Source organism: Heptranchias perlo, chromosome 27, assembly GCF_035084215.1.
Source record: "Heptranchias perlo isolate sHepPer1 chromosome 27, sHepPer1.hap1, whole genome shotgun sequence".
Lineage (NCBI taxonomy): Eukaryota > Metazoa > Chordata > Chondrichthyes > Hexanchiformes > Hexanchidae > Heptranchias > Heptranchias perlo.
In genome coordinates, this window is record NC_090351.1 from 42,798,279 (window position 1) to 42,814,415 (window position 16,137).

A 16,137-nucleotide genomic window follows, 5' to 3' on the forward strand; every position below is an offset into this window, starting at 1 on the left:
ATTCCATATCCAATTAGAGGGCGAGAAGGTTGGTTCTCAAACAAGCGTACTGAGCTTGAATAAAGGAGACTATGATGGTATGAGCGCGGAATTGATTAAAGTGGACTGGGAAAATAGATTAAAGGGTAAGACGGTACATGAGCAGTGGTGTTCATTTAAGGAGTTATTTTACAACTTTCAAAAAATATATATTCCACTGAGGAAAAAAGGGTGTAAAAGAAATGACAGCCATCCGTGGCTAAGTAAAGAAATTAAGGATAGTATCCGACTAAAAACAAGGACATATAAGGTAGCCAAACTTAGTGGGAGGATAGAAGATTGGGAAGTCTTCAAAAGACAGCAAAAAGTAACTAAAGGATTGATTAAGAAAGGGAAGATAGATTATGAAAATAAATTAGCAAAAAATATAAAAACAGATAGCAAGAGTTTCTACAGTTATATAAAAAGAAAAAGGGTGGCTAAGGCAAACGTAGGTCCTATAGAGGATGAGACCGGGAAATTAATGGTGGGAAACATGGAGACGGCAAAAATGCTGAACAAATATTTTGTTTCAGTCTTTAAGCTAGAGGATACTAAGAATATCCCAACACTGGACAAACAGGGGGCTCTGGGGGGGGAGGAGCTAAATACGATTAAAATCACTAAGGAATTGGTACTCAGTAAATTAATGGGACTCAAGGCGGATAAATCCCCTGGACCTGATGGCTTACATCCTAGGGTCTTGAGGGAAGTGGCAGGAGGGATTGTGGATGCTTTGGTAATAATTTGCCAAAATTCTCTGGACTCGGCAAAGGTCCCGGCAGATTGGAAAACTGCCAATGTAACACCCTTATTTAAAAAGGGTAGTAGGCAGAAGGCTGGAAATTATAGATCAGTTAGCTTAACATCTGTGGTGGGTAAAATTTTGGAGTCTATTATTAAGGAGACAGTAGCGGAACATTTGGATAAACATAATTTAATAGGACAAAGTCAGCATGGCTTTACAAAGGGGAAGTCATGTCTAACAAATTTGCTTGAGTTCTTTGAGGATATAACGTACAGGGTGGATAAAGGGGAACCAGTGGACGTAGTGTATTTGGACTTCCAGAAGGCATTCGACAAGGTGCCACATAAAAGATTATTGCTCAAGATAAAGAATCACTGGATTGGGGGTAATATTCTGGCATGGGTGGAGGATTGGTTATCTAACAGGAAGCAGAGAGTTGGGATAAATGGTACATTCTCGGACAGGCAACCTGTAGCCAGTGGTGTTCCGCAGGGGTCGGTGCTGGGTCCCCAACTCTTTACAATCTATATTAACGATTTGGAGGAGGGGACCGAGTGCAACATATCAAAGTTTGCAGATGATACAAAGATGGGAGGGAAAGTAGAGAGTGAGGAGGACATAAAAAACCTACAAGGGGATATAGACAGGCTGGGTGAGTGGGCGGAGATTTGGCAGATGCAATACAATATTGGAAAATGTGAGGTTATGCACTTTGGCAGGAAAAATCAGAGAGCAAGTTATTATCTTAATGGCGAGAAACTGGAAAGTACTGCAGTACAAAGGGATCTGGGGGTCCAAGTGCAAGAAAATCAAAAAGTTAGTTTGCAGGTGCAGCAGGTGATCAAGAAGGCCAACGGAATGTTGGCTTTTATTGCTAGGGGGATAGAATATAAAAACAGGGAGGTATTGCTGCAGTTATATAAGGTATTGGTGAGACCGCACCTGGAATACTGCATACAGTTTTGGACTCCATACTTAAGAAAAGACATACTTGCTCTCGAGGCAGTACAAAGAAGGTTCACTCGGTTAATCCCGGGGATAAGGGGGTGGACATATGAGGAGAGGTTGAGTAGATTGGGACTCTACTCATTGGAGTTCAGAAGAATGAGAGGCGATCTTATTGAAACATATAAGATTGTGAAGGGGCTTGATCGGGTGGATGCGGTAAGGATGTTCCCAAGGATGGGTGAAACTAGAACTAGAGGGCATAATCTTAGAATAAGGGGCTGCTCTTTCAAAACTGAGATAAGGAGAAACTTCTTCACTCAGAGGGTAGTAGGTCTGTGGAATTTGCTGCCCCAGGAAGCTGTGGAAGCTACATCATTAAATAAATTTAAAACAGAAATAGACAGTTTCCTAGAAGTAAAGGGAATTAGGGGTTACGGGGAGCGGGCAGGAAATTGGACATGAATTTAGATTTGAGGTTAGGATCAGATCAGCCATGATCTTATTGAATGGCGGAGCAGGCTCGAGGGGCCGATTGGCCTACTCCTGCTCCTATTTCTTATGCTCTTATAGCTACTTTATGAGATTCTTCTATTGTTATTAATGCTTCTTACTATCCAATTTTGTTTTTAATGCTTGAGGCATTCATATACATATCATTCATTCCCAACTCCATGTTTGAATCTTTCCAATTAGGTTTCTGCCTCTGACAAAACTAATCTAAAACTAATCTAACCAAAGTGACAAATGACATTCTCTGTGACTGTGACCGTGGTAATTTTCCCTCCTCGACCTCTCTGCAGCCTTTGACACGGTTGACCACTCCATCCTACTCCCAACACCACTCCTCCATGTCCTGCTCGGTGGGACTACCCTCATTTGGTTCCACTCTTATCTTTTCGAACATAGTCAGAGCATCTCTGGCAATGGCTTCTTTTCCAACCCCTGCAGAGTTACCTCTGGAGTCCTAGGATCTATCCTTGACTCCGTCCTCTTCCTCATCTACCTGCTGCCCCTTGGAAACATCATCTAAAGATGCGGGGTTACGTTCCACATGGATGCTGATGACACTCAGCTCGGCCTCCACCACCTCTCTCGACTCTCCACCGCCTGTGTTGTCAGGTTGCTTACCATCTTCCAATCCTGGATGAGCAGTAATTTCTTCCAGTTAAATATGGGGAAGACTGAAGCCATTATGTTCGGCCCCCGCCACAAACTGCATTCCCTCACCATCGATTCCATATCCCTCCCCAGCCACTGTCTCGGGTTGAACCAGACTGTTAGAAACCTCAGCGTCCTATATGACCTTGAGCTGAGTGTCCAACCGCACATCCTCCCAATCACTTCCACCTCTCATAACATTGCCTGACTGTGCCCTCCAGCTCAGACCATCTGCTGCTCAAACCCTCATTCATGCCTTTGTCACCTCCAGACTCCACTATTCCAATGTTATCCTGGCCAGCCCCCCATCCTCATAGGCGAGCTCTTTAGAGATTTGGATGAGCTGAAGTTTATGGGAGGTGAAGGACTGAATGACAAACAAGCAGTCTGACAACACAATGATAGTGGAGGGGATGAGCGACGTGGTTGAGAGGTAGAGTTGAATGTCGTCTGCATATAAGTGCAACCTAACCACACATCTTCAAGTGATGGTTGCCAAAGGGGCTGTATGCAGTTGAGGAAGAGGACGGGGCCATAGGCAACGGTCCGGGCAGGGAAAGAAACCATTGTTGGAGATGCTCTGGCTACAAACAGTGGATCAAAGCGAGGACAGTCCCACTGAGCTGGACAACAAAGAGGCGGTGGAGGAGAATGGTGACGTCAACCTTGTCAAAGGTTGCAAAGAAGTCGTGATGGCATAGTGTACCACGGTCAGAGTCACAGAGGATGTCATTTGTGCATTGTGCATAGAGCTGTTTCATTTCTATGGCAGGGGTGGAAACCTAATGGGAGAGATTCAAACTTAGAGTTATAGAAAAGATGGGCATGGATTTGGGAGGCAACAATATGTTCAAGGACTTGAGAGGAAAGGGAGGTTGGAGATGGGACAGTCATTTGCAAGGACAGACAAGTCGAGGGTGGGGCTTTTTCAGGAGGCTTTTGATAACGGTGGTTTTGAAAAGGAGTGGGCAGTGCCTGAAGAGAGGGAACCATTTATAATGTCAGGCAGCATGGGGGACCAGGAAGGGATGTTGGATGCTCAGCGGTTTAGTGGGAATGGGGTAAAGGGAGCAAGAGGTGGCTCTCATAGACAAGATGAACTCAGAGAAGGCATGAAGGGAAATGGGAGAGATACTAGAGGAAGACCCAATTATATAATAACATTGGCAAATAGTTTCAACTCACAGCTGCCTGCTTCTCATCTGAAAAACAAGTGGCCGGCTCCTGAAAATGGACAGGCAGCTCGATATCCAAGGCTCGTCTGATGCAATTTTCAGGCAAGTCTGTGAATAGACAAGCCCGACTGAAACATGTGAAAGGCTGCTCAAATATGCAAATCGGGATCCTACACTGGTTGTAGGGTCCTAATTGCAAATTTCAGTTACGAAAGGGTGGAGCCTGCGCTGTGCAAGCTCCGCCCAGTTGTGCCAGGTGTTGAGTGGCCGAACCCACAATCGTTAAAGGAACAGCTGGACACCACTCACAAAACAGCCACGGAAATTTTTTTTTGGGTGGGCCAGAAGTGCTGATCATGGGTCCCACAAAAAGCTCTGGCCTGCTCGAACCCCCCCATGTGGCCAGTCCTAACTTGCTGACTGTCTTGCCATGGAACCGGCTGATTTTCCACCCTTCCACAACCGGCGAGTTGCACAGGGCGCCCGTTTAGCATCCGCACCTTGCTGGCAGCATTTAAACTCCAATATGATTGTGCCTCCCGATGCCCGCTTTGGGTCTGCGTGCAACCATTCCGTAAACTTTGCGCCCATTGCAAGCAGAAGTTGAACTTTTCCCCCAAAAATCTCTATAAAAAAGAATTTAAAGTTTTGCATATAGTGTACATCGCACTTTCATTGTGCCAATAGCACAGAAGAGGCCATTCGGCCCATCGTGCCTGTGCCGGCTCTTTGAAAGAGCTATCCAATTAGTCCCACTCCCCTGCTCTTTCCCCATAGTCCATCTTGAGCCAATCAAAAACACTATCACTATGCAACTCAAAATCCAACAAAGCAATCAGAAAATATTTTACCACTTACTTCACCATATCACAAACTTTTACTGTAACAGCCAACCCACTATGAACCCCTAGTGCGTGTGCATATCTTTGGAAAGTTCTGTACTCACTCAATCTCCATGCTGAGCAGCTCCACCAGTGCAGTAAAGGTGCCAACCTCAAGGAGCAAAAATACATTATACCTCATCCACTGCTGGACCTCTCCCTCGGAGTTACATTCACCAAATGTACCTGCAAGCCAGCATAAAGGATCACAATCAGTTTGCTTCAATATCATGGTTCTAAACTATATAACAACTTGTATTTATATAGCAACTTGTATTTATATAGCAATTTAACAAAGAAATATTCTAAGCACTTTGGATGGGGGAGGGACGGGGTAGATAAAAGGAAGAGTGGTTTCTAAGCCCTGGTGTGAGATTGCGGAGAGGTAACTGGAAGCTTGGTCAAAGATGAACAGAATTGCACTCAAAACCCATTGAAAGAAGCAAGTAGTGAAAAAATGAAATAAAACAAAAAATGGACATGCAGAAAGAGCATCTGAAAGAGAGAAAAAAGTTAACAATTTGGGTTTGAACCTTTAGAGCATCTTTCCTTTTTAAGGTGCTGAACTTTGCATTTTCACCATCGTCCCACTAATCCAAGAACCTTTTTTTTTAAAGATTAGAATTAGCAAAATATATTTGCTAGCGTAGGGATGCAAATTGAGCCACCATTTTTGGCAAGGGGTCACCACCTTTTTAAGTCGTCATGCAGGGAATTTCATCCAATCACTATCAACACAAAGACATTTCCGTATGTATCCTGCTTTTAAGCACTTGGGTCAATAATTTGCTTGGGGGTTAAGCATTACTGGTCAAAATTACTGGACAACTTGCTTTCCGCTAGTGCCCTTCACAAAGAAAAACATCTCAGTCTTTACAAGGCAGACAGAAAAGTGAACAGCAAACAAGAGAAAAAGGTATTTTTGGGGAGTGGTGCAGGCATGGTCAAATGGAAGTATTTTTAGAAGGGTGGAGGATGTCAAGGTGGAGTGATTTTGGGAGAGTAACCCAGAAAGCAGGGGACCTAATGCCTGAAAGAATGAGGATTAATATGGTGTCAAAGAATTGGAGGGTGCAGCAGAGATGTATAGCTGGAGATCAAGGAGGTAGGATTGTCAAAATCCTGGATTAAGAATTAAACATAAGAGCGGGAGATCACCGGAGCGGCGGGAAACAGCGAGAGCGGAGAGAGGTTAAAAACAGCGCACAGCGAGAGCGGGAGTTCACCGGAGCGGCGGGAAACAGCGAGAGCGGAGCTAGGTTAGAAACAGCGCACAGCGAGAGCGGGAGTGGAACGACCACGTTCCGATGGTGCAAGGGTCAGGGATGTCTCGGAGCGGCTGCAGGACATTCTGGAGGGGGAGGGTGAACAGCCAGTTGTCGTGGTGCATATAGGTACCAACGATATAGGTAAAAAACAGGATGAGGTCCTACAAGCTGAATTTAGGGAGTTAGGAGTTAAACTAAAAAGTAGGACCTCAAAGGTAGTAATCTCAGGATTGCTACCAGTGCCACGGGCTAGTCAGAGTAGGAATGACAGGATAGCTAGGATGAATACGTGGCTTGCGAAATGGTGCAAGAGGGAGGGATTCAAATTCCTGGGCCATTGGAACCGGTTCTGGGGGAGGTGGGACCAGTACAAATTGGACGGTCTGCATCTGGGCAGGACTGGAACCAATGTCCTAGGGGGAGTGTTTGCTAGTGCTATTGGGGAGGGTTTAAACTAATGTGGCAGGGGGATGGGAACCGATGCAGGAAGTCAGTGGGAAGTAAAGTGGTGACAGAAACAAAAGGCAGTAAGGGAGAGTGTACAGAACATGACCAGACAGATGGTCTGAGAAAGCAGGGCAAAGACCAAGGGAAGTCTAGATTAAACTGCATTTATTTCAATGCAAGAAGTCTAATGGGCAAGGCAGATGAACTCAGGGCATGGATGGGTACATGGGACTGGGATGTTATAGCTATTACTGAAACATGGCTAAGGGAGGGGCAGGACTGGCAGTACAATGTTCCAGGGTACGATGCTATGGGAAAGATAGAGCAGGAGGTAAGAGAGGAGGGGGAGTTGCGTTCTTGATTAGGGAGAACATCACGGCAGTAGTGAGAGGGGATATATCCGAGGGTTCGCCCACTGAGTCTACATGGGTAGAACTGAAAAATAAGAAGGGAGAGATCACTTTGATAGGATTGTACTACAGACCCCCAAATAGTCAACCGGAAATTGAGGAGCAAATATGTAAGGAGATTACAGACAGCTGCAAGAAAAATAGGGTGGTAATAGTAGGGGACTTTAACTTTCCAACATTGACTGGGACAGCCATAGCATTAGGGGCTTGGATGGAGAGAAATTTGTTGAGTGTATTCAGGAGGAATTTCTCATTCAGTATGTGGATGGCCCGACTAGAGAGGGGACAAAACTTGACCACCTCTTGGGAAATAAGGAAGGGCAGGTGACAGAAGTGTTAGTGAGGGATCACTTTGGGACCAGTGATCATAATTCCATTAGTTTTAAGATAGCTATGGAGAATGATAGGTCTGGCCCAAAAGTTAAAATTCTAAATTGGGGAAAGGCCAATTTTGATGGTATTAGACAGGAACTTTCAGAAGTTGATTGGGAGAGTCTGTTGGCAGGCAAAGGGACGTCTGGTAAGTGGGAGGCTTTCAAAAGTGTGTTAACCAGGGTTCAGGGTAAGCACATTCCTTATAAAGTGAAGGGCAAGCTGGTAGAAGTAGGGAACCTTGGATGACTCGGGAGATTGAGGCCCTAGTCAAAAAGAAGAAGGAGGCATATGACATGCATAGACAGCTGGGATCAAGTGGATCCATTGAAGAGTATAGAGATTGCCGGAGTAGAGTTAAGAGAGAAATCAGGAGGGCAAAAAGGGGACATGAGATTGCTTTGGCAGATAAGGCAAAGGAGAATCCAAAGAGCTTCTACAAATACATAAAGGGCAAAAGAGTAACTAAGGAGAGAGTAGGGCCTCTTAAGGATCAACAAGGTCATCTATGTGCGGAACCACAAGAGATGGGTGAGATCCTGAATGAATATTTCACATTGGTATTTACGGTTGAGAAAGGCATGGATGTTAGGGAACTTGGGGAAATAAATAGTGATGTCTTGAGGAGTACACATATTACAGAGAGGGAGGTGCTGGACGTCTTAACGCGCATCAAGGTAGATAAATCTCTGGGACATGATGAAATGTATCCCAGGACGTTATGGGAGGTTAGGGAGGAAATTGCGGGTCCCCTCGCAGAGATTTTTGAATCATCGACAGCTGCAGGTGAGGTGCCTGAAGATTGGAGGGTAGCAAATGTTGTGCCTTTGTTTAAGAAGGGCGGCAGGGAAAAGCCTGGGAACTACAGACCGGTGAGCCTGACATCTGTAGTGGGTAAGTTGTTAGAGGGTATTCTGAGAGACAGGATCTACAGGCATTTGGAGAGGCAGGAACTGATTAGGAACAGTCAGCATGGTTTTGTGAGAGGAAAATCATGTCTCACAAATTTGATTGAGTTTTTTGAAGGGTAACCAAGAAGATAGATGAGGGCTGTGCAGTAGACGTGGTCTACATGGACTTTAGCAAAGCCTTTGACAAGGTACCGCATGGTAGGTTGTTACGTAAGGTTAAATCTCACGGGATCCAAGGTGAGGTAGCCAATTGGATATAAAATTGGATTGACGACAGGAGACAGAGGGTGGTTGTCGAGGGTTGTTTTTCAAACTGGAGGCCTGTGACCAGCGGTGTGCCTCAGGGATCGGTGCTGGGTCCGCTGTTATTTGTTATTTATATTCATGATTTGGATGAGAATTTAGGAGGCATGGTTAATAAGTTTGCAGATGACACCAAGATTGGTGGCATTGTGGACAGTGAAGAAGGTTATCTAGAATTGCAACGGGATCTTGATAAATTGGGCCAGTGGGCCGATGAATGGCAGATGGAGTTTAATTTAGATAAATGTGAGGTGATGCATTTTGGTAGATCCAATCGGGCCAGGACCTACTCCGTTAATGGTATGGCGTTGGGGAGAGTTATAGAACAATGATCTAGGAGTACAGGTTCATAGCTCCTTGAAAGTGGAGTCACAGGTGGATAGGGTGGTGAAGAAGGCATTCAGCATGCTTGGTTTCATTGGTCAGAACATTGAATACAGGAGTTGGGATGTTTTGTTGAAGTTGTACAAGACATTAGTAAGGCCACACTTGGAATACTGTGTACAGTTCTGGTCACCCTATTATAGAAAGGATATTATTAAACTAGAAAGAGTGCAGAAAAGATTTACTGGGATGCTACCGGGACTTGATGGTTTGACTTATAGGGAGAGGTTAGATAGACTGGGACTTTTTTCCCTGGAGAGTAGGTGGTTAAGGGGTGATCTTATAGAAGTCTATAAAATAATGAGGGGCATAGATAAGGTAGATAGTCAAAATCTTTTCCCAAAGGTAGGGGAGTCTATAACGAGGGGACATAGATTGAGAGGGGAGAGATACAAAAGGGTCCAGAGGGGCAATTTTTTCACTCAAAGGGTGGTGAGTGTCTGGAACGAGCTGCCACTGGCAGTAGTAGAGGCGGGTACAATGTTGTCTTTTAAAAAGCATTTGGACAGTTACATGGGTAAGATGGGTATCGAGGGATATGGGCCAAGTGCAGGCAATTGGGACTAGCTTAGTGGTATAAACTGGGCGACATGGACATGTTGGGCTGAAGGGCCTGTTTCCATGCTGTAAACTTCTATGACTCTATAAAACAAAGTGTAAACAAACAACAAAAGTGCTGATGTACAAAGTCAACAGGTCAATTAGTCTCCGAAAGCAAAAAAAAATGTTTCAGATGTGATCCTTCATTGCAACACGTTAAGCATAGAAGTTTACAGCACAGAAGGAGACCATATGGCCCATCACGTCTGTGGCGGCTCTTTGCTGGAGCAATTTAAAATAATCCCACTGCCACAACTTCTCCCCTAATCCTGTATCTTCACTGTTTCAAATATTTATCTACTTTTCCCTTAAAAAATATAATGGTTTCAGTCTCAACAACTCTCTGTTGCAAAGCAATCCATGCTCCAACAACCATGACTAAAAAAAATTCTAACCTTTCCATTTTTGGTGTTAATTTAAAATTGATGACCCTTTTTCACTGACTCCTAACCAAAGGAAATATACTTTCCCTTTTCACCTTATCAAAATTCTTCATTATTTTAAAAACCTCTTAATTCCTCCTAGCCTTCTCCGCTTTCCTGGAAATAATTTCAGCATCGCAAGTATCTCGTCGTAATGCTTCCAAAACCTGGCATTATCCTGGTGAATCCATTATGTATGCTCTCTATAGCTTTAATGGTCTTCCTATAATGGGGTGCCCAAAACTGCACATGGTACTCTAAATGTGGCCTAACCATTACCTTGTACAGGTTTATCATTACCTCTTCGCTCTTGCGTTCCACGGCCATATTTATAAAACTGAAAAAGCTATCAGCTTTTTTTTAAAAAATGGATTAATCTACCTGTTCCCACATTTTCAGGGAATTATAGTATTTGAACCCCTGGGTCTCTGTTCATCCCCACTCCGTGACATTATTCCATGTCTGCCAATTCTACTAACCTGCCCTCCTGAAGACTTCTACAACCCTCATTGCTGTTTGTCACCCCCTACTTTTGTGTCATCAGCAAATTTCAAGATTGTGCTCCTTATGCCCAAATCAAGCACCACCCTTAAGGTCATGCTTTAACTCCTTAAACTCTCTCTGCAAGACCTCAAACATACCTATACAGAGAAGGTTGAGAGAGAAGATTTGATAGAGGTGTTCAAAATCATGAAGGGTCTAGACAGAGTAGAGAGAGAAATTGATCCCATTGGCAGAAAGGTCAAGAACCAGAGGACATAGATTTAAGGTGATTGGCAAAGAACCAAAGGTGACATGAAGAAAAACTTTTTTACAGAGCGAGTGGTTAGGATCTGGAATGCACTGCCAGAGTGGGTGGTGGAGGCAGATTCAAACATGGCCTTCAAAAGGGAACTGGATAAGTATTTGAAAGGAAAAAATTTGCAGTGCCATGGGGATAGGGCGGGATTGCTCTTGCATAGAGCCGGCAAAGACTCGATGGGTCTAATGGCCTCCTTCCATGCTGTAACCTATGATTCTATGATATCTAGGTTACTGGTTCCAATATGGAGCCAAACTTCTGGCTGCTCCCTCTCCCTTCCTAGACGATTTTCCACCTGTTCCCTAATTTACTACAGTCGGTCACCAGGGAGGCAACATACCAATTGGGGCTCCCAGTCATAACTGCAAAAAAAGGCTGTCTATTCCCCTGACTACAGAATCTTCCATTTACCCTTGGGGGACCACATTCTTGAGAGTACAATCCAGAAACTACTTATCTTCTCTGATGCTGCACTTTGTGGCTAATTGCTTCCACAGAACTGAGATCCGCTACTTCAGAAACTCAATTTTCCGACTCTTAGTGCAAATGTCCCATGTACAGCGAGGATCCATGATGGCCCACATAGCATGCTCCACACACAAGTCACCCACATAACAACTTAAAATGCTAATAGTATTATGGTCAGTGTAAGGACCACTGCTCTTTTTGATATCTATAAATGACGGACTTGGGTATAAAGGGCATAATTTCAAAGTTTGCAGATGACACAAAGCTTGGAAATGTAGTAAGCAGTGAGGAGGACAGTAGCAGACTTCAGGATATAGAGAGACTGGTGAAATCAGCAGGCACTTGGCAGATGAAATTTAACAGAGAAGTGTGAAGTGATACATTTTGGAAGGAAGAATGAGGAGAGGCAATATAAACTAAATGGCACAATTTTACAGGGGGTGCAGGAACAATGAGACCTGGGGGTGTACTTTCCCAAATCTTTGAAGGTGGCACGACAAGTTGATAAAGCTGTTAAAAAAGCATACGGATTCTTGGCTTTATAAATAGAGGCAGAGTACAAAAGCAAGGAAGTTATGCTAAACCTTTATAAATCACTGGTTTAGCCTCAGCTGGAATACTGTATATAATTCTGGGCTTTATGAAGGATGTCTATGCCTTAGAGAGGGTGCAGAGGAGGTTTACTGGAATGCTATCAGGGATGAGGAACTTCAGTTATGGAGAGACTGGAGAAGCTGGGATTGTTCTCAGAGAAGGTTAAAGGGAGATTTAATAGAGGTGCTCAAAATTGAGGGTTTTGATAGAGTAGATAGGGAAAATGTTTCCACTGGCAGGAGGAACTGCAAATGTCACTCCATTATTAAACTACCAATGTCACTACATTATTTAAGAAGGGTAGGAAAGATAAACTAGAAAATTATAGGCCTATAAGTCTAACATCAGTTTGGGGGAAGTTACTAGAATCTGTTATTAGGGACAGAGGGACTGACCATTTGGACAAATATGAGCTTATCAGAGAGAGCCAGCATGAATTTGTAACTGGTAAGTCGTGTCTAACAGACAAAGTTGAATTTTTGGAGGAGGTAACAAACGTGGTAGATAAGGGAGTGTCTATGGATATTAATTATATGGACTTCTAGAAGGCATTTGACAAGGTTCCACATAAGAGACTGTTAACAAAAATGAGAGCACATGGAATTGAAGGCAAACTATTGGCTTGGATGGGGAATTGGTTAGGAGGTAGGAGACAGATAGTAGGGATAATGGATAAATACTCCAATTGGCAACATGTGACTAGTGGTGTCTCCCAGGGATCTGTACTGGGGCCTCAGCTTTTCACTATTTATAAATTGCTTGGATGCAGGAATAGAGAGCTGTACATCTAAGTTTGCTGATGACAAAGTTAGGTGGCACAGTAAATAGTGTAGATGGGAGGAGAAAGTTGGAAAGAGACATTGATAGATTAAGTGAGCAGGCAAAACTGTGGCAGATGGTGTTCAATGTAGGAAAGTAAGAGGTTATCCACTTTGGACTTAAAGATAGATCAGAGTATTTTCTAAATGGTGAGAAGCTAGGAGCTGTGGGTGAGCAAAGAGATTTAGGGGTCCAAGTACAAAAATCACAAAAAGCTAATGGACAGGTACAAAAAATAATTTGAAAGGCTAATGGACTGTTGGCCTTTATCTCAAGAGGGCTGGAATACAAAGTGGTGGAAGTTAAGTTACAGCTGTACAGAGCTCTGGTTAGACCTAATCTGGAGCACTGCGTTCAGTTCTGGGCACCACATCTCAGGAAGACGATGTTGGCCTTGGAGGGGGTGCAGTGCAAATTCACCAGAATGATACTGGGGCTAAAAAGGTTAAATTATGAGGACAGATTTCATGGACTAGGCTGGTATTTCTTTGAATATAAAAGATTATGGGGTGATCTAATTGAGGTGCTTAAGATGATCAAAGGAACTGATAAGGTAGAGAGGGAAACTTTTTCCGCCAGTGGAGGAGTGCAAGACAAGGAGACATAACCTTCAAATCAGAGCCAGGCCATACAGGAGAGAAGTTAGGAAACACTACTTCACGCAAAAGGATGGTAGAAGTGTGGAACTCTCCCCGTAAAAACCAGAGAGAGAAACTATTTCCTCTGGTGGGGAGTCCAGAACAAGGGGGTATAATCTTAAAATTAGAGGTAGGCCATTCAGGGGTGACTGTCAGAAATCATTTCCTCGCACAAAGGGTAGTGGAAATCTGGAACTCTATCCCCCAAAAAACTGTTGAGGCTCTAGGTCAATGAAAATTTCAAAACCGAGATTGATAGGTTTTTGTTAGGCAAGGATATTAAGGTTTACAGAACCAAGGCGAGTAGGTGGAGTTAAGGTAGAGGTCAGCCATGGTCTAATTGAATGGCGGAATAGGTTCGAGGGGCAGCCATTGATGGGGCGAAGGGAGTGGAGGATGCACAAGAGGTCAGAGTTGGAGGAAGAGAGTTTTCAGAGGGCTATAGGGCTAGGGTAAATTACAGAGATAAGGAGGCGAGGCCATGGAGGGATTTGAACATGAGAACGAGAATTTTAAATTCGAGGCATTGCTGGACCAGGTGCCAAAGTAGGTCAGCGAGCACAGAGATGATGGGTCTGTGAGACTTGGTACGAGGTTGTGGAGGGTGGAAGATGGGAGGCTGGCCAGGAGAACGTTGGAATAGTGAGTCTGGAGGTAACAAATGCATGGATGAGGGTTTCAGCAGCAATGAGCTGAGGTGGGGCAGAAACTGGTGATATTACGGAGGTTGAAGTAGGCAGTCTCGTGATGGAGAGAATGTGGGGTCAGAAGCTCCTCTCAATGGCAAATAGGATGCTGAGGTTGCAAACTGTCTGGTTAAGTCGGAGTCGGTGGCCGGGGGGAGGGATGGAGTCGGTGGCCGGGGGGAGGGATGGAGTCGGTGGCCGGGGGGAGGGATGGAGTCGGTGGCCGGGGGGAGGGATGGAGTCGGTGGCCGGGGGGAGGGATGGAGTCGGTGGCCGGGGGGAGGGATGGAGTCGGTGGCCGGGGGGAGGGATGGAGTCGGTGGCCGGGGGGAGGGATGGAGTCGGTGGCCGGGGGGAGGGATGGAGTCGGTGGCCGGGGGGAGGGATGGAGTCGGTGGCCGGGGGGAGGGATGGAGTCGGTGGCCGGGGGGAGGGATGGAGTCGGTGGCCGGGGGGAGGGATGGAGTCGGTGGCCGGGGGGAGGGATGGAGTCGGTGGCCGGGGGGAGGGATGGAGTCGGTGGCCGGGGGGAGGGATGGAGTCGGTGGCCGGGGGGAGGGATGGAGTCGGTGGCCGGGGGGAGGGATGGAGTCGGTGGCCGGGGGGAGGGATGGAGTCGGTGGCCGGGGGGAGGGATGGAGTCGGTGGCCGGGGGGAGGGATGGAGTCGGTGGCCGGGGGGAGGGATGGAGTCGGTGGCCGGGGGGAGGGATGGAGTCGGTGGCCGGGGGGAGGGATGGAGTCGGTGGCCGGGGGGAGGGATGGAGTCGGTGGCCGGGGGGAGGGATGGAGTCGGTGGCCGGGGGGAGGGATGGAGTCGGTGGCCGGGGGGAGGGATGGAGTCGGTGGCCGGGGGGAGGGATGGAGTCGGTGGCCGGGGGGAGGGATGGAGTCGGTGGCCGGGGGGAGGGATGGAGTCGGTGGCCGGGGGGAGGGATGGAGTCGGTGGCCGGGGGGAGGGATGGAGTCGGTGGCCGGGGGGAGGGATGGAGTCGGTGGCCGGGGGGAGGGATGGAGTCGGTGGCCGGGGGGAGGGATGGAGTCGGTGGCCGGGGGGAGGGATGGAGTCGGTGGCCGGGGGGAGGGATGGAGTCGGTGGCCGGGGGGAGGGATGGAGTCGGTGGCCGGGGGGAGGGATGGAGTCGGTGGCCGGGGGGAGGGATGGAGTCGGTGGCCGGGGGGAGGGATGGAGTCGGTGGCCGGGGGGAGGGATGGAGTCGGTGGCCGGGGGGAGGGATGGAGTCGGTGGCCGGGGGGAGGGATGGAGTCGGTGGCCGGGGGGAGGGATGGAGTCGGTGGCCGGGGGGAGGGATGGAGTCGGTGGCCGGGGGGAGGGATGGAGTCGGTGGCCGGGGGGAGGGATGGAGTCGGTGGCCGGGGGGAGGGATGGAGTCGGTGGCCGGGGGGAGGGATGGAGTCGGTGGCCGGGGGGAGGGATGGAGTCGGTGGCCGGGGGGAGGGATGGAGTCGGTGGCCGGGGGGAGGGATGGAGTCGGTGGCCGGGGGGAGGGATGGAGTCGGTGGCCGGGGGGAGGGATGGAGTCGGTGGCCGGGGGGAGGGATGGAGTCGGTGGCCGGGGGGAGGGATGGAGTCGGTGGCCGGGGGGAGGGATGGAGTCGGTGGCCGGGGGGAGGGATGGAGTCGGTGGCCGGGGGGAGGGATGGAGTCGGTGGCCGGGGGGAGGGATGGAGTCGGTGGCCGGGGGGAGGGATGGAGTCGGTGGCCGGGGGGAGGGATGGAGTCGGTGGCCGGGGGGAGGGATGGAGTCGGTGGCCGGGGGGAGGGATGGAGTCGGTGGCCGGGGGGAGGGATGGAGTCGGTGGCCGGGGGGAGGGATGGAGTCGGTGGCCGGGGGGAGGGATGGAGTCGGTGGCCGGGGGGAGGGATGGAGTCGGTGGCCGGGGGGAGGGATGGAGTCGGTGGCCGGGGGGAGGGATGGAGTCGGTGGCCGGGGGGAGGGATGGAGTCGGTGGCCGGGGGGAGGGATGGAGTCGGTGGCCGGGGGGAGGGATGGAGTCGGTGGCCGGGGGGAGGGATGGAGTCGGTGGCCGGGGGGAGGGATGGAGTCGGTGGCCGGGGGGAGGG

At 47.9% G+C, this 16,137-nt stretch overlaps 1 protein-coding gene across 1 annotated transcript in view; it reads right to left on the reverse strand.

Annotated features, from left to right (window-relative positions):
- Positions 1 to 16,137, reverse strand: part of strip1 (striatin interacting protein 1) — a 139,490-nt gene that overhangs the window by 106,434 nt on the left and 16,919 nt on the right. The window contains exon 5 of the mRNA XM_068007761.1: positions 4,994 to 5,114. Within this exon, the coding sequence (XP_067863862.1) occupies positions 4,994 to 5,114 (121 nt within the window). The remainder of the gene's footprint in view (positions 1 to 4,993; positions 5,115 to 16,137) is intronic.